Source organism: Leuciscus leuciscus (genome assembly GCF_965113295.1).
Source record: "Leuciscus leuciscus genome assembly, chromosome: 14".
NCBI lineage: Eukaryota > Metazoa > Chordata > Actinopteri > Cypriniformes > Leuciscidae > Leuciscus > Leuciscus leuciscus.
Window position 1 is genome coordinate 34575192 of NC_138738.1, and position 23686 is coordinate 34598877.

Consider the following 23686-nt stretch of genomic DNA (forward strand, 5'->3'; position numbering starts at 1 on the left):
AATTCTATTCTAAATAAAGGCTGTTCTTTTAAGTAAGCAAGTATGTAAACTTAATTTATATATCACCTATCACAGATAGAAATCACAAAGTGCTTTACAAAGTGCAACAATTTAAATAAAAGAACAATAAAACACAGATAAAACTATCAGAGCTAAAAACAAAACATAAAACATAAAAGCCCAATCAACTAAAAGCTTGTCTAAATAGAAGTGTCTTCAGCTGCTTTTTAAAAGAATCAACAGATGTGAACCAGCACATGGTTGTTTTATGTATTTAACATTGATAATAATAATCAGAAATGTTTCTTAGCACCAAATCAGGATATTAGATGCTGATTTGAAATAGATATTAGAAAGATTATGTGGCACTGAAGACTGGAGTAATGATGCTGAAAATTCAGCTTTGATCACAGGAATAAATTGCATTTTAAAATGTATTCAATTAGGAAATAGTTGGTTTTAAATTGTAATAATATTTCACAATATTACTGTTTTTAGTGTATTTTCGATCAAATATACAGTGTTGTTGAGCATAAGAGACTTTCAAGAACAAATAAAAATTACAGACGCAAAGTTTTGAACGGTAGTGTGTATAAGAACACACAGTACATATCCAATGGATATAATACAGCTATACCGGTCAGGTGAGATTCCAGGTGAGTGTTGCTGCATGACACACTGAGACTGACAGGTGAACTGTGCTTTTGACATGTTTATATTAACTCATTATCACACGCAGTGAACGGAAACACTTTTTATTTTTATAAAAATATACTCCAACACTGTTAAGTTGAGTCCACTTTACTATTACTTGCTGAGTATTAAATAACAATTGATAATCTTAATCAAATTACTTTATAAAAATTAATCAATCATCCATAATGAACATCCTCATCTAGTATCAAAGTACCAGGGTACCACTCTACCACAGTATTTCTTCTGATCCCTATATTATTGACGGATAATATATGGAGTCTGTGTATGAGGGATTTCGTATGTGTAACTGCACATCGGTAGAGGTTTTCCAAGAACAGCACAGAACAGATCAATTGCTCGTAAGACTAAGAAAGAGGAAAGGAGGACATTTCACAGGATGTGCTGCCCTCTGTTGGTCACTTTCAACACTGCCTTTCAAACTACCTTGATAAACAGACACAGGAATATAATAACTAAGTCATTCTTATTTTTGAACTCACCAATAGGGTTGATGTCAAAGAAACGGACCGGGGTTTTCAGGATGCTGTTGAACATACGGCTGTGTAATGTCTCCGTTGACCTCACCAGACAGTTAAACATGATCAGAGCACGCATGAAGCCGAAGATGATGGTGGCTCCTGTTAAGCCTGATGATGAAGAGAAGCAAAGATACACAATTTGGAGACATATGAAACATGTATACATTTGTACTTTGGCTGCCTTCGATCATGAGCATACCTGCATAGATGCCCAGATAGAAATCCAGGTTGAGGGGTTGAGTCGCGTTAGTGCCGTTGGTTAAAGTGACGTTTGTGGAGTCCAGCTTCTCCTGCTCTGTGGCCCTGTCAATCACAAAATAATGACATTACAGAAGCTAGTAATAACCAGAACATCACCACATCTGTTGTTTCACAAATTATCTGTGATTCATGTCTGGGGGCATTTTGATCATCACTTAAATCTACACATAACAGGGGGGTTACGTAAAATGAATTGAAAGGTAATTTTAGGTGTTATACCATTGAGTTTTACATTTTTGCCTACTTTGATTTAATTATTCTATATACATTTATGAAGATACTTTTTCAAACCATTTTTAGAGTGACTTTGCCACAAACAAGACTTTAAGTTGAAAATGTGCAAAGAAAAAGATATATAATTGAATGAATATAATGTATTGTTTATAAAAAAATATAATATAATTTAATAATATTTGGTGGGTACATGCATTATATTGCATATAATGTGTGCTGGTCAACTAGTCTAAAATTAAGAAACCCCTAGAAAACAGTAAGAAAAAAACAAAAACAAAAAAAAACATAGGAACATTGTGTGTACATTTAAGATAGGCTACTTAATTTATTATTCCAATACCCAAATATGACACTAAATCCCACAGAAAAAAGGGCTTCTATTTGTGACGTTCTGTCTTTGCATTTGAACATTGCACATTTTAAACAGGACACGCATTAGCTGAATAAATGTTAGCCAATACAAACATATTTATAGAAAACAGATGACAATGTATAGACAGGAGTCACAAAACAAATCACTTATTCTAAAAAGAATATCAAGTATAAGTTAGACGAATCCGACATTTAATGAGGGCTGTGTTAACAGTAAAATACAAAATACAACCATTGTATAATACAAAATGCTTTCTGACATTTTGACAGAAAAAAACACAGGAAAGACAACAAAATTTAAACTTAACCCGTCAATTTTCATTTTACTATTATCCTCTCTCTCTGTGTGATATATGCGTGTGTGTGTGTGTGTGTGCATAAATATATATAATTTTTTGGAGAAAATGCTTTACAGTACTTTAATGCGCTGAAAATTGTAGCTTAGCAGCAAAGAGCACTCACCAATATGAAAGCCACCAGTCCTGAAGGACATAAAAAACCTATGGAGCAGAAAACAGCATTAGCATGAATCTCAGCGCGCGAGCGAGAGGTCTTTCAGTGTGTAACTCTGAACCGCAGTAGCACTGCTATGCCTTTTACCTGTGCCAGAAGGTTGAGGAGCACAAGAAAAATCAACATGACGGCGTTTGCTCCAGCTCGAAAATATTTCCAATACACACGAAGACCAATGGTCCCCTCTGAGCGCGTCTCCTCGACCATGGTTTGCACATGCTCCATCTATACATTACAAACAATTTTAGATGAAAATGTCTAGTCTATGTTCATGATCAGACAGTAATTAAAATCCCACCAATCCACTAGATGAAGCTATTGACCCATCTGATCTGTATATGTGAATGTACAGGGAAAGATCCCCCAAAAATAAACAAGAGAGTGAGTGAATCATGACAATTTTATATTATTCCTCACAATACTACCGGATGGTGGCGGAGAAGTCAAAAGGACACCTACTGGCAGCTGATCGGATTCATCTTTAACAGATGAAGTTAGGGAACGACTGGAGTTCTGGGAGAGAGTCCGAATGCGGGGGGAGCGAGGAGCCTCTCCTTTTTCACTCCCACCCTCCTCTTCCTCATCCTTCTTCAGCAGAGAGGTGAAATCCACTCCTGACTGCTGAAGCTCAGAGTATGTGCCGCTTGCCACCATGTGTCCCTGAGAGCGATAAAAACGATTACATTTCGCCTCATTTATTCACAGATAGTGGAATGCAAATTGAATGAAATGGCTCACCTCCTTCAAAACCAGGATCTGATCGGCAGCCTTCAGGAACTGCAGCTGATGAGTAACCAAGATCCTGGGCTTCTCCTTCAGAATACCACAAATACAGCTGCAAGGACAGTCAGTGCTCTTAATAATCACCTCAAAGAAATGTTAACATAAGAGTGAAAACTACAACAATACTCATGGTTCAATACTTTGAGGTTGGTAAGATTTGTTAATGTTTTTGAAAGAAGTCTCTAATGGCTGAATTTATTTGATCTAAAATATGGTAAAAATAGTAATACTGTGAAATTAATATATTTTAAAATATAATTTATTCTGTGATGACAAAGCTGGATTTTCAGCATCATTACTCCAGTCTTCAGGGTCACAAGATCCTTCAGAAATCATTCTAATATGCTGATTTAATGCTCAAGAAACATTTTAACATCATTAGCACTAGCAGTACACTAGCGGTTACATTTAGTCATTTAGCAGACGGTTTTGTCCAAAGCGACTTACAAATTTGGACTAAATTAAGCGAGTCACCGTGAAGAGGCAAAAACAACGCAAGAAGTGCTCAAAATACGAAGTTCAGGCATTGGTCATAGTAGCATAAGCCCGATAAGTGAGGATTAAAGGAAAAGGAAAGATTTTTTTTTATGAGGTTAAGTGCTCACGGAAGAGATTGGTTTTCAGCTGTCTTTTGAATGTTGTCAGGGATTCTGCGTTCCGGATGAGGGTGGGGAGAGCGTTCCACCAGCATGGAACTGTGAATGAGAATGTTCTGGAAAGTGATTTTGTGGCTCTCTGTGATGGAACCACGAGACGTCGCTCGTTGACCGATCGTAGGTTTCTGGTAGGGACGTCGTAGACTCGTAGGAGTGAGTGAAAGTAGGAGGGAGCTGAGCCTGTGATAGATCTCTAAGCAAGCGTCAATGCCTTGAACTTGATGTGAGCAGAGAGTGGTAGCCAGTGCAGAGAGATGAACAGAGGAGTGACGTGGGCCCTTTTTGGCTCGTTGAAGACAAGACGAGCTGCAGCGTTCTGAATCATTTGTAGAGGTTTAGTTGCACATGATGGAAGTCCAGCCAGAAGAGCATTGCAGTAGTCAAGCCTAGAAATGACCAGGGCCTGGACGAGAAGTTGTGTTGCATGCTCAGTTAGGAAAGGCCTGATCTTCCTGATGTTGTGCAGTGCAAACCTGCATGATCGAGCTGTCTTTAAAATGAGCGGTTGAATAACTTCCCATTTTTCAAAGTCAACGTTTATGTGGTGAAAGTCGACCATGAATGAACAAATAAGCCTGAACCTCGAGCTTAGACTTGAACTCGGGTTTTCTTGTGCACAGTTATGACATATGACAGCACTCCTACATAACAGCTTATTTTTATCAGTTCTTTTGTCTTGTTCTTTGGTTGTTGTATTTCTTACAGATTTCTGCTCTTTCTAAATCAGATACAGATAAAGTAGCACAGTATAGATAACATTTATATGAATGCATTAATGAGTGATTGCCTGTGAATTAGTTATACTTGGCAGTGTCTCTATACTAATAGTGAAGCTGTGGGTTTCATTTGCTAAGAAATACATGCTAGAACTTTTCAGTTTTTAAGCTATTTTATTGATATATCAAAGAACAGTGCTGACAATACTTTTCTGCGCTACTGAATGTTTCTGTGTGCGTGCGATCTGCGTGTGATGGGTGAGCTACTGTCTGTATGTGTGTGTGTTACAGTGCAGCAGGAAGAGTTCACTCGATCAATTTTGAGCATCTAGTTAGTATAATCAAATATACCTTATGGGGCACTCTCTGAGTATGCATTAATTTGCCATTTTAACTGTTGAAAACGGAGCAGAAAAGTGGACTTCAAAGATTTCTTATTCTGTTGCGCTCTCTATAGGCCATGAACAGCGACTAGACGACATCAAGCTTAAAGCGTCATGGCAGGGCATTATAGTACACTGATAGCAGATTTCTCTCCAGTCAAGAGTCGGTTAATGGTTACAACAGTTCTCGAGTCACCTGTACACTGAACTAAAGAAACAGTCCAGAGTTGGAGCCGTCTGTGAAGAACCGATGAGCTGCTAATATGAGCATGCGTAAACCGAGCAGTTGACTCGAAAGACGGAGCGAAATTCGTTTTTTAAATGGTTTCTAATGGTTTAGGTAAAAAGGTGAGTGATTAAGAATGATTTATTCACTTTATATGCTTTAGGCATGTAAAACATCCACGTTTCACATCATTTTTGTATACGTGATGTCATTGCGTGATTACGTAGACGAACTGGTGAATCGTTTTTTTGAGCCTATTAATTGAAACGAACCGTCCAAAAGATCCAGTTCAAGGAAAATAATCACTTTCATGAAGCTTTTATGGTTTATTTGGACCTTTATTGAGTTTGACCGCCCCTAAACACTAAAAGCTCTTATTGTATGGAAAAGAACAGAGTGAAGAGCAACAGAAAAATGCAACAGGATCCGTGAAGAGTAAAGACTTACTGTTCAAACAGGTGTCTGCCCACTTCAGCATCCACTGCACTCAATGGATCATCCAACAGGTAAATGTCAGCATCCTGATACACAGCCCTAAAACCCACAGACAGTAACAGGTCTGCTAAAAATCTAGTAAAACAGCTCCAAAATATACACTTCCTATTAGCAAATATATGTCAGTTTGTTTATATAGAAATGGCTTATGGTTTGATATTTTTCCCATTATATTATACACCTTACAAAGTGTCATTGTTTACATTAAATAATCCATATGTCCAAGAAGCAGTCTTCTGTATGCACATTATGCAATATATAGATGATATATTTTTCTTTTCTTTCTTTTTTTGCTCACACTAATGTATCGGTTAAGGTTAGGAAAGGGCTTGTGTTTAATTGTATTACTGAATAATGAAGAGGAAAAATGGTTGAGTTAACATTAACAGGTTGGGATACCTAGCCAGGTTGACTCGAGCTTTCTGCCCTCCACTGAGAGTTGCTCCTCGGTCTCCGATCACAGTCAAATCCCCATCAGGAAGCAGCTCCATGTCCTATACGACACAGAGAAAACTACAGTTTGCTTAAAATAACTTTAGCTTTATGCTGGTGTAGATGTCAATTTAAAGTTTACAGTATACAGCTTTGGAGTGAGCTACAAATACTGAAACTAGTGCTGTCAATTAAGTGTTATTTGACGTTATTAGTGAATGTTTGCTTTAATACACTTAACAAATAACCCTGATGCATTAAATAGAAAATTACACTAAAAAGGCAAAATACAACACAACAGCCAAATACACCAGTCTGTACGTACATAGACCAAAAAAAAAAAAAGTCTATTAAAATGCTTTCTTCCAACACAAAAATGTAAAGTCTTTGAATGATCATCTTTGGAGGCTCTCAGCAAATACACTACTTTTCAAAAGTTTGCAGTCAGAAATTAATACCTTTATTCAGCAAAGATGCATTAAATCGATCGAAAGTGTTACAAAGTTACAAAATATTACAGTTTCAAATAAATGGTGAACTTTCTATTCGTCAAAAAATTCTGAACAAAAATGTATTACATTTTCCACAAATAATATTAAGCAACAAAACTGTTTTCAACATTGATAATAAGAAATTGCTCCTTGAGCACCAAATCAGCATATTAGAATTATAGAAAACAGTTATTTTTAAATTTTAATAATATTTCACAATGTTACCGTTTGTACCATTTTTCATCAAATAAAATGTAGCCTTGGTGGCATAAGAGACTTGTTTTAAAAAACATTAAAATGTCTTACAGAGCCCAAACTTTTAAAGGTAGAGTAAAAAGTATGTTCTTAATTGTTTAATTTAAATAATCAGCATGTGTACTTAATTCATTTGACGATCCTGTTTAAAACAAAGTAACCAATAAAGTAACCTTACTAAGAATGTAATTTGGAAGTAGATGAATAAGATCAGAAAGGCAAGAGTGTGATGGATGAATAACTAATAAGCATCTCACCCTTTTGAGCGCACAGGCTTTGAGGACCCTCTCATATCGCTGGGGCTGCAGCTCCTTTCCGAACAGTATGTTGCTCCGAATGGTCCCTGGAAAAACCCAAGGCTGCTGTGAGGCATACGTCAGCTCACCTTTGACCTTTATAACACCCTTTTCTGCTGGAAGCTCCCCCAGAACAGAGCTGAGGAGAGAGGACTGCAGGATACAGGTCATGATTAATAACTAATAACACTTGTGGTTGACATGATCACTATTTTAATTGGCAAGCTTGGAAAAATGAAATTATTGTGACTGACCTTTCCAGCCCCCACAGGACCAATAACAGCCAGAAGTTGACCTGGCTTCACAGTAAAAGACAGATTTTGTAATGTTGGAGCATCCAGAGTCTGTCAAGTAGAAAGGAGAAAACATATTAGTCTTAACATGCAAAAAGGGGGAAAAGTGAAACCCTTTGTTACAACAAATATCTATTTCAAATACATTTTGTTCTTTTGAAATTATTATTCAACAAAGTATTCTGAACAAAAATGCAACAAATCAGCATATAAGAATGAATTCTGAAGGATCATGTGACACTCAAGACAGGAGTAATGATGCTGAAAATGAACGATTGTCTAATACACTTTATATACAACTTATATTGAACTTATTTCATTATTAAAATAAAAAGTTAGGCCTATTTCTATAACATCTATAAAAGGTAATTTTGAGGTCATCTGCTGTTGCTGTTGATTAGCAAACAAGAAATTTAGTCTTTTTCTTCCAAGAAAATGGACCCAAACACTGATATCATCCCACTAGGCCGCGTGTCCACCAAAGCGTTTTTTAACCTGCTGAAAACATACATAATGGGAAGAAAACGGCACTTCTTGAGCCATTTCATTGAGTATTTAATAAATACATAAATATATGACGATAAATGTGTTAATATCTATAAACGTAATATTTAGGGATGTGTGAGACTATTCGACTAGTCGATTAAACAATATTGCTGTGCATTTGATTATGATATTTCAAATATCAACAAAATTTAAAACAAACAACATCTACACTAATTAATACATCTATTACAAAAACATTTGATAAAATACATAAGGAAGCAACACAAAAAAGACACTATGCTTTTGGGATCAAGATAAAACTTCCACTGCTTGATGGGCACTATATCGGCTTGAAGTTCTGCATTTCCAAAAGTATAACTCCGGGGGAGGTGTGTGTGTACTTTATATATGTATATACACTGAACTCACCTTGTCCCAGTAGCATATGAGATCCTGAATTTCCACAGATGCCTCTTTCTTCTCCTCCTGAGAAAGGGGGACGTTGGTTCTCACAAGCTCATCGAGCAAGAGGAACTTCTGCACGAGAAAGAAAAACCACAGACGCTTATGGTGTATGAACACAAGATCATCACACAAAAAAACTGCTGTAATAACACTCACACTCACTGACAGTGTAGTTGCAGTAATTGAGTTTCTGTGGTTAACCCAAACTAGGATTGTCCAGCAAGCAGAAGAAATTAGTTCAGTGTGTTCAAATCACAAAATAAATATAATCAGCTTTTTCTAAACAGACACTCCATGATCACAAAATCTGCACGTTCATGTTGGACTTATGCAACAGTAGCTGCGTCAGTGGAAACTTTAGAATAGATCTAAAATTAACCCTGAAAATGATACCAACAGCACAACCAGAGACGACAGAGATTTGTATGCTATTACTTGTGGCAAATAGTCTTAACAATTTTTTTATTTGTTATTTGTATTGAAAGTTGTATTCAAGTATTCATGTTATACAAGTTCTGCTCATTTCTAATGTGCAAGATTGGGTTGGAAATATAGACTTCTCGATTTTAACTGATTCTCATTTTGATGAACCGGAGTCGATTCTTAAATCCCAAGGATCTATCTTTTAGTCTATGCTGTTTTCAGTTCATGTGTACAAAACTTCACTAAACTATGGGTGTATCAGTTTATCGTGTACACAAACTGGGGCACTGGTAAGGACATTAAGGACACTGGATCACTACACATTTGTACCTTGATGTCACATGACGTCACTACTTGAATTTATGAACAACAGCAGAACTGATATTTTTCTTGCATTTATGTTTTTAATGTTATTTAAAGTACATTGTTAAATATTTTGATTGTTACATACACCTGTAACATTTCAACTATAGATTAATTATAAATGTTAGCTAGATTATGTTAAATACCTGTTTGGCCATGTATGTTAATGCTGAAATATAATTAAATAAATAGGTTTTTTCAAAGCCTCTATCCTGTGTTATAATGTGTAGTGATTTGCCTCACGTCACGTGACATACTTTTCGCGCTTCAGAACTTCTGGTAAGGGAACCTAGTGAGCAACGATACTCCACGGTTTTCACAGTGCATTGTGGGACTTTTTAGGGAGCGAACATTTCAGTGCACTGGAAGGATTTTGCAATTGAGGCAACCCGTAAAATGGCCGACTCCCTGATCAGTGCCCAAACTAGGGAGCTGACTGAGACGCACCCATTATTTGTAGCGCACCCCCCATCCAATAAATCGCAATAAGCTTTGTGCTGTTACTTTTGATATGAAACAATTCAAATTATGTCAATTTTATTACAAAAGTCTAACAATAATTAGAGTTTTGTGGCTCTTTAATGTGTCGTGACAGATCGCTGTATTTTAAGCGGCACGTGAACGATCATCTTATCTGCTTTACTACTAGTTACAGCACAAAATAAACATGAATGAACATCAGTAGGAATGTTGAAAGATCTGATACAACTTACTGAAATCCATATCATATCTCATGTTATCGCTCAATCAGTGTTTCAACCACGGAAAGGCGCAATAAAACAGCTTGTAAACCATGTCATGTAATGTTAGAAAAGCCATAAAAAAACAAAGTCACCACAGAAAAGCCATTCAATTGATCATAAACTCAATAGTTAGCTAGAAAACATAGAAAATAAAATTGCTAACTATGGAGCATTTTGCCAAATATGTTATCCAATATTATATATATTTTTTAATTATATTCAAAACTGCCTTGTGTGCAATTTAAACATTTGTATACAAATCAGTTGTTAATTTTAACCTTCAATATTATAGTAATGCACCAACTGACAGGGTTCCCTATATAGTTTACAGCATTAGTTCAGCGAGATTAGTTTAATCAAGATTGAATCGATTCACAAGCAAGTTCTCAGAGTTCAATGCGGGATTCGCAAAACGCTTGCTCTTAAAACATGGGTCAGTACTCAGTTTATTTGGACCAGCTTGCTCCTCAGAATCACAACTTGTAAGTATGAATAATTATTGATTTATAAACAGCTGCAACACTCATAATTAACCTCAAACTGAGTAGCGTATCAGTGAGAAACGTCTTGCGATGGAGGTTCAGGTTGAATAACTAGTTCTTCCACCGTTTCATCATCAGATTCGCGCTCGGATTGATATGGTAAAATCGACGTCATCATTACGGTCTTTACAGAGTGTACAATCACTGAGGACTTAGGAAGTAGCTTGCGGAAAGGAGGGATTTAGAAAGACTGATTCATCCGTCATCCGTTTAAAAATGTGGTGACGTGCAATGTATGAGAACATTAAACAGTTTTTTTTACCTTTGATGCATGTAAACCTGTTGTAACAAAATTAAGAGCCTTTAAAGTAGCATAATAGGGGCACTTTAAAATTGAATCGAATCTTTAAATGTGTGTCAATGCCCAGGCCCTACAAGTTTTGGCCCAACAAAATCTGGTTTTGCCTAATTTTTTGCATATTAATCAAAAAAAATTATTAAAAAAAATTGTCATGGCAAATCTATACATTAAGAAAAGAAAACATGAAGAGACTTCTTGGACGCCATGTTGCATGTTAGTGGCGTCCTGTTGCCAACTTGGAAATTTACATTTTGGATAAAAAAAATGTTGTCAAAATCTCATATTTTGGCAGGGATAAAATAATAAAAGTCATAAAAGAGATGATAAACACATTGCGTTGTGGGATACAATATTGTGTAGTATGCTCTAGGTTTTCTTTTCGAGATTGTAATAATTTCCATGACTTTCCCAGAAATAACTTTAGGTTTTCCATGACCGTGTAACTTCATTGAGACAGTTTTTCTAATGATAGAGGTTGTACCTTGATCCTCCGGATGCTGATGGCAGTCTCAGACACTTTCTCGATAGCAGAGGGGAAGAACAGAGTAACGGTGAGGCGGACGGCACCGTACAGCGACACGGCCACAAACACACGACTGGCAGAGATGGTGTTGCCCACTAGCACGTACACGGTGAAGGTCACAAACAGGATGATTTTATTCGCCGTGAAGAACGAGGCCATGTTCAGGCCACGGAGGTAAGAGCTATTCATGATTTTTGAGATCTCCTTCCTACAAGAAACAAAAAGTAAGAGCTTTATCCACTCATGCCCAAGAATCCCAAATATATTACGTCCTAGAGCTGGATAGTACTTCACAAGGACGGTTTGCACAATAAAAATTCATTCTGTCTTTAAAAAGAAAGTTAAAAAGACAGATCAAATGCAGAGCCACAGATAACATAAAAGAAGCATTGTTTGTGGCAATGAAAGGTTAAAGCTTATCTGAGATATCGTGGCTTCTAAATTTAATACACATTACTAAACACATTAAGTTTTTGACATGCTAGCATTTACTGAAACATGCTATGAAAGAATGTGGACACAACCGCTTCTAGCCATGTGATGTTTTGGCACTGGATTGTGTATGCTGTGAATTCTCTTCTATAGTCAGTTTTCACTTTCATGTCAACTACTGTCATGGCAGAACAACAGTCTTAGAAGACTTTTGCTGAGAAAGTTGGATAGTAAAACCGTTTATATATAGCCATATGAATAACAACAAATCCAGTTTAACGGCACAGGCATGTTCTATCACTCCCTTGATTGACCTAAGATTTTACAGACCTTTAAAATAAAGTAATGTTAAGACTTTAAATCAAAAGAGATAATCAAAGCCCATAAATCCTTTGGCAATGTGCTGGCTTCAGTGAAGAATTCTGCTGACCTATGTCAGAGCCATAGCAGTATAATAACACCAAATAAACGCACAGTATATAATTTACCTTCGTACATCAGTAACCAGCGCTGCAAATGGCTTCTCCCAGGCGTACATCTTAATTATACGTATACCAGATACCACCTCATTCATAGTGCGTATCCTATTGTCAGTAAAGGCTGCGGTCTTACTCCTGTGAGAGAGAGAGAAACAGACAGCGAGTGAGACAGAGAGAAAGATAATGTTTTTGGGCTATATTCTAAAACATAAACGATTATCCTGCAATTAGGAGCATCTTATTAGGTTTAATCTTTGTTAAAACACATTACACAACCTAGAATTGGATCTGACCATGGCCTTGATCAACATTGAAATGGATTTTTGATATTGTGTGCGATGAGTGCTGGTACTAACATTTTTACAAGAAAATTAAAAAGCTGGATAAGCTTTAACTTGCTAATTAACTTCTAAAAATGCAAGAAATTCTGAATTAAAATGTTCAAATAATAATGATTAAAGGTCATTAAGTTCTCAGATTATGATGTGAAAATCTAAAGATTACATTTTTTCGATTTTCATACTGTCAGTCGCCTGTTCTGGCCTTTCTTAAATTATATTTTTATCAAAAATTAAAGTTGTATAAATGTTTGAAGTGGTTGTAATGACAGGAGAATTGGGGGCATTGTTTTCTTAAGAGAACTAAATTGAAAAGAAAAATACATTTTCCTGATTTAACACTTTCATTTACTATAAAAGGGACTTTACTATAACGTCCAAGTCAAAAATGAAGAAACTCTGAAATATTTAACCTTTTATCTCTCAAGTATTTATCATAATATTATCTATGTATTATTTTTCCTTTAAAGTAACATGATTTTTTAAAGGAATGTTTTCTTTAAAATCATATTACGTGACACAAAAGTTCCTCTAACTCAAGAATCATATGGAGTAGAAACCTGAACTCAGACCTCACACAGAAAGAGTGCATGACCCCAGAAGGAAAGAGCGTGTGGTTGAATGTGTGACTCGGTCTCATCGTGTTTGAGCACTGTGGGAACTTAAGACTGACCACAGTAAATTCTTATGAACGTAAATTTGTGCTTGTGTGAATTATTTACATCGAAACTATGATTTTAGAAAAACTAAAATAATTGAAATTACAGCTCGTTAAAATTTAAAGGGCCCAGTTTTTTTTTTTTTGAGGTTTTTAAGAGATAATAAATGTTTTACATATGATTCTGAAGTCTACATGACACTACATGAGGAGTATCTTGTGACTGTAATTAAACCTTTCAATTTCTCACGATTCCTTTTTTCTGATCCATTTAAAAAAAATTTTTTTTTTAAATCCCTGTCAGGAGTAATCCTGAGATTGTACCTGTACTTGGAAAACAGTTTCCCAAACATGGTCTGAAGTGGCATAAGAAAGACCAAAACTGCCATGCCTGCAAGGCATGATGGTCCGATCTCTTGCCAAAGCAAACCAATCACAACTGCGGCTTGAAGAGGCCCTACCCACAGGAAGTGCAGAAAAATAGTCACCTGGGAATACAGACGTAAACAAAACAGCACACAATTATTTCATTATCAAAAAAAAAAGTACCATGTTATTACCATGGGGTTTTGATCTGGCACTATAGCAACACCATGTTTGTTTTGGGGCATTTACCATTCAAAGATTTTAAATATTTATCATTACTCCAGTCTTCGGTGTCACATGATCCTTCATAAATCATTCAAATATTTTTTTTTGATGCTCAGGAAACATTTCTTATTTTTAGCAATCTCAAAAACAGATGTACTGCTTAATGGAATAATACGTAATCGTAATAATATTTGTGGAAACAGTATTCATCAAATAATCCTGAAAAAATGCATCAAAGTTTAAAACAAAAACAAAAAACAGTATTTATTTGAAACCAAAATCTTTTGTAACATTTTAAATGTCTTTACTATCACTTTTGATCAATTTAATGCAACCTTGCTTAAATAAAAGTACAAATTTATATATATAAAAAAATATATATAAAAAAAATTCTGGATGCCATAATAAAATGCATCAGTGTTAATTTATTTAAGCTTTTAAAGAGTGGCACACAACCATAACGTTTACATGTTGAAGTTCACGTGTAAATAATTTAGTGTCGTACTTGGAAATACACAATGTACTGCATTTGTAGTACTATATTTTAAACAGCCCAAGAGCTTGAACTTCAAAGATCTAATTTTGTGTAACACGGTCTGAACAAAAACAGAACTTCCTGTAATTCTTCATAGAACCCTCTGATGTCTGAATACAGGAGAAACGCCTCAACGGACACATTTAAAACAATGACATTCCTACTTTGATTAGACAGAATAAGTGCTCAGCAAGAACATGGTTAAAAATGATGTCATGTGTGGTTTATGGGGCTGTAAAGTAATGTTGCACGCCACAAAGCCAACACTTTACATAACTGTCCATCACATAATGTTGAGACTTGATGAGTGATCATCTGAGGGAAACTCCTCTTAATGGGCGAGTTATGTATGTCAGAAACCACAATGAATAAATACAGTTTAAAACGGTTTAACTAATCATTTTAATTTCCTAATGATCTGGAGTCAGGCTGTAAATGCACAATAGGTTGAGACTATTTGTGATTTCTCCTTGTCCTCTGAACGCTGGCCAATCTGTTACCCGCCCAGTAACACAAGCCCTTTTACAGTAAATCACTCGTGCTGCCTTTGGCTGTTTTAACTGGAAATTGAACAATTGCCTGATCAAACGAATGCCATGTCCAATTCTTTAAATAAATAAAAAAATTCACTGATAAAGACCTGCTTCAAAAACAGGAAATGGACAACCTGTGACCATAACACTTAAGAGGAAGACAAAGAAGTTATGGAAATTTCCTACCTCATCAAACTTGTTGACGTCATTCGACAAAAGGTTAACAATCTGCCCTGTGGTGGTCTGGCCCATAGCTGTGGCACTAAGGCACAGCGCCTACAAGAAGAAAAGATTGTTTGTAAGAGAAATTGTGATAAGGAATTACCCTCAGCTCAGCCAAAAAATAAATAAATAATAAAATAATTTGTATTGCTTAGGCCTACATCTAGAGAGACATTTTTAAAAATATTAATTTAAGATGTGGTACACTTACAAAAAAAAATTAAAAAAAATGGTACTACCATATGATACTAACACTACGGTGGCAACACTTCAGCACTTTTTTTGGAAGGCTTTTAATTTTTTTTTAAGAAAATCTTACCTTCCTGTAGATCATGTGACACATTGCAATGCGGATTTTCATTCCAGCTCTTAGGACGTGGTAAAAGTAGAGGTGGTGGAGTAATGCCAGAAAAAGAGTGGATAGAGAGACACCTGCTGCATATCCATAAGCTACATACAAAGCTGGCATGTCATTGGGGTCATAGCTCTCAAAATACCGAATGAGTTGTCCCAAAAACACTGGTTGGATCACCTTGATCGCCTCCTATAATGGGGAAGAGAATAACATCAGATAATACCAATGTCAAATAATTTATATTTTGTCCTGTTCTACATACTTACAGTTTAGGGCTCTATATGAAATCTGTATATTTCCCACCAAAATAATTTTTTTATATTGTGAACACAAAATGAATGAAATGCATAGTTGATTTTAAAAAAATTGGATGACTAGTAATTTCCTACTACTTAATTTTGAACAGAGATTCTAATTATTGGACCAAAAACCTCCGCACGTAATAACCTAGAACACTGTCTAGCACTGTGCTCTTTGATACCAATCTTTCATTTGAAAGGCACATTTCTAGCATCTGTAAAACCGCATTTTTCCATCTTATAAATATGTCCAAAATACGACATATGCTCTCAATGACAAATACAGAAAAGTAAGTTCATGCGTTCATGACCTCAAGGCTAGATTACTGTAATGCTCTACTGGGTGGTTGCCCTACACGCTTAATAAACAAACTCCAGCTGGTCCAAAACGCAGCAGCTCGAGTTCGAGAACCAGGAAATATGACCATATTAGGCTAGCCCTGTTGTGTCAACACTGCACTGGCTCCCTATTAAACATCTCATACATTTTAAAATCTTTCCAATTACTTACAAAGCACTAAATGGTTTAGCCCCTCAGTACTCAAGTGAGCTCTTAACGCATTATAGTCCTTCACGTCTATTGCAATCTCAAAATTCTGGCCAGATGATAATTACCTAGAATATCAAAATCAACTGCAGGCGGTCGATCCTTTTCCTATTTAGCACCTAAACTCTGGAAGTCTTCATAGCCTTGTTCGGGAAGCAGACACACTCTGTCAGTTTAAACCTAGACTAAAAACACATCTCTTTAACCTGGCATACAAATAACACATTATCAATTTCTATTATTTCAAATCAGTTAAATGATTGTTAGGCTGCATAAATGAGTTCAACCGGAACCAGGAACACCTTCTATAACACCTAATGTTCTTGTTACATCATAAGAAGAATGGCATCTACGCTAATATAAGTCTCTCTGTTTTCCCTGAGGTTACCGTAGTCATCCGGATCCGGCCCATATCCAGATCAGATGCTGAACCTGCACCTAGACACGACCAAAACACATCCCTGAATGTCAGCAGAGACCGTGTCTACTAGACAATCCCCTGTGAAGGCCTCGTCCACATGACAGCCATCGGCACAGATCCTCAGCAAAGACCACAAGAACCAGACAAGTCCTCTGCACATACCCTATGGCCAGCTTCTGCTTCATACTGGCGTGAGGAATCTTCAAGCAAAAGGAACTGGATGAATATTTGAATGCTACCGATCCCGATGTGAATTCTGACTTGAGATGCAGCCTAGTAATATATTTCTGTCATAATTTCTCGAAGTTAAACCGAACTTTTATTTTAGTTGGTTGTAGAGAAGACCTTTGAGTTTCAGTGTATCTGACGACAGTTTTATCAAATGAAATGGGGAAATACTCATGAGGTAAACTATCAGATGCTGTCCTCATATAGTGAGACAGGCCGGCAGATGCTAAAAACACAAGCTTCACACATGCTTGAGTATGTGTAGGTGACGAAATTGCGACATTCACACAAAAGACATACAGAACTAGTGTACAAAAAAAGTGTACAGTACAGCCCTATTTTTTTTAATAGCCCTGAATCATGGAAATCATAAAGGCAGGGGTGGGCGATATGACCAAAATCTTATATCACGATGAGAGTAATTTTATTTAATGATAACGATATATTTATATATTACAATATAGTTATTTTTGCCTTAAATAAGGTTATATCAAAATGTATGATACCATTGAAATTTCATAATTCTCATCACAATTTCGACATCACAAAAAAATAATACTACTAAGTAAAACAAAAAAACTGTTAAGCTTACTGAAGACAAGTAAACAGACTGATAAAATAAGAACAAAGAATCTAATTACAAGCAATAGTGAAAAAACCCTGGATGTCTGACCACTCTTTCTCGGATCTCATGGATATACTTCAACTCAATCTTCTATAAACACTCTTAAAACTGACTCCTGTGTGATGCACTTCAGGAGACTCACAGCAAGCCGGTGAATCATCAACAGAATTTATAAGATGCGCCGTGTCATTTGACAGCCAGCAGACTTGGTTTAAAAATTAAACTAAATGTAGTGTGAATACACACCAGACTAGTAGTTAACTAGAGGGGGGGGGGGTTTACTGCCTTTACCTAGTGCACCATTTACAAAAAGAACATCATGCAAAGTCCCAGATCAGAACGTACCTCTACAAGAGTGAAGACTCCCAGTACAGCATAAGATTTCCAGTAGCACCTGATAATGGCTTTGGTAAGTTTGGGTTTCCTGAGTTCTTTGGTTGCTTTCTCCACTTCTTGGTCCCAACAGCTGTTGGGAAAAAGAAAAAGATGAGGAAGGCTAAATTAAGAAGGCTGACAGAGAGAGAGAGAGAGAGAGAGAGAGAGAGAGAGAGAGAGAGAGAGAGAGAGAGAGAGAGAGAGAGAGAGAGAGAGAGAGAGAGAAATATCATAAAACAATCTGAGAATTATAATTCTCCTTTATTACCTACATTGTGTAACGATATGATTACTTCAACATATACACTTGTTCACTCCTTGTCCACAAAATGATTTAACTATGTAGACATCTGTGACATTAAACATCTTGATTCTTTATTACTCAGCTTAACAGAAAAAAAAAAGCAAACCAAACAAGGTCCAGTCCTGGACCACAAGGGCAACCCGGTGAACAGGTAACATAAGATGGGTGTATGTTGTACATTCCATGTGGGCAACATGATATATGTACTGTAGCATACAGGCCATATGACAAACATCATGAGCAACATTCAAAGCACATAAGAAACAAATCCTGAGCAGAAACTACGGAATTTCTAGCCAAATCAGGAAAACTACTAAAGCGCTCCTTCAAAACAGCTGCTGAGACTCTTCAGTTGATGTTTTCCAGCAGCAAAGTCCGGCAATAAATTCTACATCTGCAAATAACAGTTTACTTCAAGGCAGAACATTTGTGTTTACGCCACGGCTCCATGCTGCTGATCGCAACAAAAGCTTCACTAATTAGTGTCGTAGCCCAGAGCTCTGTGCTAAACGAACCAGCAATGATCCATTTAAAAGTGCATGATTAGAGGTTAGAGAAACGCTGTGTGTGGAGGTGCTTTTTAATGAACGACGGGATTGTGTTCATCGTCATTCATTTCAATGCTTTCACGGCTGGAGAATATGATTAAATGGGAACTTTGTGGGAGACTGCTGATTGTTAGTAGTTTTAACTACTGTACAAAGGGTCAGCAAATCCTGCATCTGCTTATCTGTTCTTGCGTAATAAAACCTCAAGGTGAAGAAAAACCTTCACTAACATGATAGATTAAATCATAATGGGTGAGCAGTGATCTTTATGTTACAGTGAGTGTTATCTGCGGTGTGAACAATTAGTAAAATCAAGACTAAAAGAACAAAATAACAACCATGAAATCTTGGATTGCACAGTAACAAATATCCATGAAAACCGAAGTAACCCATTTTACGCAACCCATTTTACTTCTGTAATGTGACATATTTCTGAATGTAACAGGATATTCAATGAGCAAAAAACATGACACTGGATAAGTAATAGGGAATTTAATTTACTGGATGGTGAAAAGGGGCCATTCAATACCAGAACGTAGGAAAACCAGACATGGGTTTGACTCCCAGGGAATACATGAACTGATAAAAATGTTTACCTTGAATGTAGTTTAAAGGGACTATTCACCCAAAAATGAAAATTCTGTCATCATTTACTCACCCTCTTGTCGTTCCAAACCCATAAGACTTTCATTCATCTTCGGAACACAAATGAAGATCTTTTTGATGAAATCTGAGAGATTTCTGTCCCTCCATTGCCAGCTACGCAACTATCACTTTGATTCTTCAAAAAGTTAATAACGAGATCATAAAACGAATCCATATGAATTGAGCGGTTTAGTCCAAATATAAGCTTAAGTCGCTTTCAGATAAAAGTGTTTACCAAATGAACAAATGTAATGAGAAGTTATGAAATAAATGCATTTCATAGAAGCAAAAGAGGAAAGATGTTTCAGAGGTGGACCAGTTGTATTTGAATTAAGGTTTACAAAGAATGACGAATTGCTCGCAATAAGACGAGGACCTTGTATTTAAGTTGCAGCAATACTAATGTCTGATTTCACGTTGACTTCATGGTCAAATGAGATGCACAGTCACCTCAAGAGCATTAAATCAGAATTAGATCAAAAAAACTGATGCCTGTGCAGCATTTTACACCTTTTTTTGCAGTAATAGGCTATATAAAAGAACATTACAATTATTTTACAAGGTAATATAATATTTATTCAAATGCTGCTATTCATCATTATTTTTTACGTAGGTTATATACATTACGGTGGTTTCTAGTTTTGGACTCACTGTTTAATTAATACTCTTTGTTTGTGTCAGATAAATACTTCTCTGGTCAAATACTGAATTGAGTTCCCTTTCACGTCTTCTTGCACTTGAATGGTTTAAAATCACTTTTATGTTTAAATTGGCAAGACACACATGCAAATGATACATTTTCATGACGATGTCCTGTCAACTGTCCCGAGCGTCTTTCATGCCGACCCCGGGCCATCGGGCAGTCCATTGTCGTATATATAATACGTATGAAAGTATATGTACTATAATTATGTTAGAAAAAGCTATAGCTTTAATGTAGTAAACAACTTTGTATGATCTGCTTGTAGTTGTAGCTACTTTTTCAAATGAGTAGCTTAACTTCTGTTGCACAGCTTTTCATTATGAGTAGCCTGTAGCTTCAGTTTCAGAGTAGGTTCTTCCTGAACACTATAAAACAAAAGCGAGCAGGAAAACCAGACAGACTGTTAACCTCGCGTCCTGCTCTCTGTATCCTCTGCCAAAAGTTCTGCTCTAGCAATAGCAACAGCAAAACCTTCCAAATTATGTGCCCTTCTGTTGTGGCTCCACAGATTATGAGAGTTGCTTAAAGAGGACCTATTATGCTTTTTTTGCATGTTCAACTTTCTTTAGTGTGTGATGCTCCTGTTTGAGCATGAAATAGGTCTGAAAATGTACAAAGCACAAAGTTACACCAAAGGGTGTCACTCTCTTTATCAATCAGCACTGTTTCTGAACTCCCTGAAACACCTCCATTGTAGTCTTGAGTTTTCTTTTGGCAACAAACACATCACAAAATCCCTCATATAAATAATCCCTGCCCATGTGTACGAAAAAATAAGAGGGACGATGCCTGGTTGAGTTGCTTTATTAGTGCGTTGAATCTCGTGGTTATGGTAAGGGGTGTGGCATATCTGAAACAACACAATGATCCAGCTGCCCAATCAGAGCACATTGTGCTTTTCGGAAGGAGGGGTTCATACAGACAGGAACTAAATAGGGGTGCGTTTCCCGTACAATGACGTAACTCGCTGCTTCACTACCATAGTTTGATGCATCGTTGAAGAAATCAATTAGCTAGTCACGACTGTTTCCCAAAACCATATTGTCGCAAATTGGTAGTTCAACCGCGTTGGTTAATGATGTCACGCACTTAGTGAAGTAATAACTTTGAGATCTAGATGTTTTGGAATAACCAGAGCGTTACTGACAGACAGGAAAGAGAGGTGCTGCTAGAATGTAAAATATGTGAAAAATAAGGTTTTTTGAACATTCAAGAATGAAAAACTACTCCAGTAGACCCCCAAAACAAAGCCCAGACCTTGTAAAAAGGCATAATATTGGCTCTTAAAAAAAATCCTAACCCTAAATACTAAATTTTAATGTGTAACTTAACTTGTCCCACACATTTTGTACTACAAACATGAATGATCATCAAATCATGTGGCTTGAGAAACGGTGTTCTATTGCTTTTCGAAGTGATCTGACATTTTCACCTGGCCGATTATCCAAGGAAACTTTTTTGCCTACAAGGACAGCCTTCCATAGCAACCTGTTCCAAGGCACAGTTGTGGTATTCCTTGTGGATATTGAACCTACGGTTTCCTGGGTTACCAGGCCAGATCTTAATCCACTAAGCCATGTGCCCACCCACAGCTGCTTCTAGGAGTACTAAACCAGCCTAAACTAATTCTTTCATTTCAATTTGCATTTATCATTAATGTGTGAATGACTTTCACAAAAACTCAACATTGCATAATGCACTCAATGCACAAACGGCGGGAGCATCACCTTTCCAACATCTAATGGGAACCGCACCAGCCTCTGTTCTCATATTTCACCATAAGTCTTCTGAGGGTTTGTTTGAGAACAGCCTGTTGTTTAATCGGTTTATTCCCAGCGGCTCACTCACCTCTGCAGTTTCTCCCCAAGTCTCTTGGACCCGTCCTCCGGAAGCACTTTAAACATGTCATCTTCTTCAAGTCTTCTCTTAGATCCGATACGGAAAAGAGGGTTCAGCCAGCTGATTGAGAAGAGAAAAAAGGATTTGGTCAAAAGAATGCTTTAAAGGTGTAAGAAAAAGGATGCTAAATTATTGATGAGTGATGATGATGACAGGTGTGTACAAAGTGTACAAACCACATGTTTCATGACAGTGAAAGCAGTAATTAAACACAACCAACACACACGCAGGTAGGCAATCTCTTTAAAACAACAGTAACAGATGCTCTCCTCTATCAGCTTTAGCTTTTGTTCCTGAGAGTGAAGGGTTTGAAAGCAAAGCCTAAAAACCACTTTTTTCCAGATCTAGGCTATTAAGTTAAAATAATACAGAATAACAGTACTAAAATGTGACTCATAATGATAAGTAAACCTGACTTAATTTTCTAAAAGTCCATTTAAAATATTTTCTGATTAATAAAAATGCCTACCAAAGGCGGTGTAACTATTCAGAGATGGCAAAAAAAAAATTTAAAAAAAAGATTAAAAGGCTTTTTTTTTTAAACTTTCACTTTATTATTTCTTTTCTAAAAAAAAAAAAACAAGTCGAAAAATTCTACATTAAAATATTATTTGAAAGACTTTTATCCAACAATTCAAAGTCAGTCTGGTGTAAGCAACAAGCAGGTAATTTATTTTCGCCCTGTGAAAAGAATGTAATTTCAAATATTATCTAATATCTTAAAAGTATACATACATATATATATATATATATATATATATATATATATATATATATATATATATATATATATATATATATTTGTAGTAAGTATAAACGTTTTTCAGAAATGCTTTGAACCAACATGAATACAAAGTTCACTGAATTTTATCATCAGTGTGAAAAGCTTTAATAGCTAAGGTTGAACTAATAATATCTTTAGTTTGAAGAAACAACACACATAAGGAAACAATAACCACAAAGCTTAAATTCTCTGTTTAAGGCTTTAAATTTCACGACAGAAAATACAAAATAGCTTATAAACTGATCATCTGTCCCTCTCTTTCTCTCCTGTATAGATTCGTAAAGGCTTAACGTTACCAGAAAAATATCTGTGAGAAGAGATTAGCTGTTGCGGCCGGGTTGCTTTTCGCATCTTTGTTTATTGGCTCCATGTCGTTCGCCATCCTCCCTGCAGTTCAGCTGAACACTGGTACTCCACGCATAACCTGCGACCAGTCCGAGACATTTATTCTATAAACTGTTGTGTAACTTTCTAACACGCACATGTCAACGTCGGGTACAACAAGGAGGAGGTAAACCCTTCATTTCCTACTGTAACACAAGCGCCCCGCCCCCGCCTTAGCAGCTTAGTTCACTCTGATTGGCTCTCAGGGCGCTAATATGAAAGGCGTTTACATATATATTTTTTGTTTTTCACACTGTTCAAACTAATTTATCTGACAGTGAGAAGATTACAAAT

The 23686-nt window shown here is 36.4% G+C and overlaps 1 protein-coding gene across 2 annotated transcripts in view; it reads right to left on the reverse strand.

The window, feature by feature from the left end:
• abcc4 (ATP binding cassette subfamily C member 4 (PEL blood group)) overlaps window positions 1-23544 on the reverse strand; it is a 37932-nt gene extending 14388 nt beyond the window's left edge. Inside the window, exons 1-19 of one of the 2 annotated variants that reach the window (XM_082189893.1) lie at window positions 23305-23544; window positions 22174-22284; window positions 18096-18216; window positions 15595-15819; window positions 15240-15329; window positions 13719-13882; window positions 12408-12533; window positions 11446-11695; window positions 8557-8664; window positions 7603-7692; window positions 7310-7501; window positions 6274-6368; window positions 5827-5913; window positions 3354-3450; window positions 3075-3275; window positions 2703-2840; window positions 2565-2602; window positions 1435-1538; window positions 1197-1343 (exon numbers count right to left, since the gene is read on the reverse strand). In XM_082189893.1, the coding sequence (XP_082046019.1) occupies window positions 1197-1343; window positions 1435-1538; window positions 2565-2602; window positions 2703-2840; window positions 3075-3275; window positions 3354-3450; window positions 5827-5913; window positions 6274-6368; window positions 7310-7501; window positions 7603-7692; window positions 8557-8664; window positions 11446-11695; window positions 12408-12533; window positions 13719-13882; window positions 15240-15329; window positions 15595-15819; window positions 18096-18216; window positions 22174-22284; window positions 23305-23390 (2470 nt within the window). In that variant the 5' untranslated portion in view covers window positions 23391-23544. Of the gene's footprint in view, window positions 1-1196; window positions 1344-1434; window positions 1539-2564; window positions 2603-2702; window positions 2841-3074; window positions 3276-3353; window positions 3451-5826; window positions 5914-6273; window positions 6369-7309; window positions 7502-7602; window positions 7693-8556; window positions 8665-11445; window positions 11696-12407; window positions 12534-13718; window positions 13883-15239; window positions 15330-15594; window positions 15820-18095; window positions 18217-22173; window positions 22285-23304 lie in introns of those variants that run through there. The other variant, XM_082189894.1, reaches the window with a different exon arrangement.
• Window positions 23545-23686: the final 142 nt, after the last annotated feature.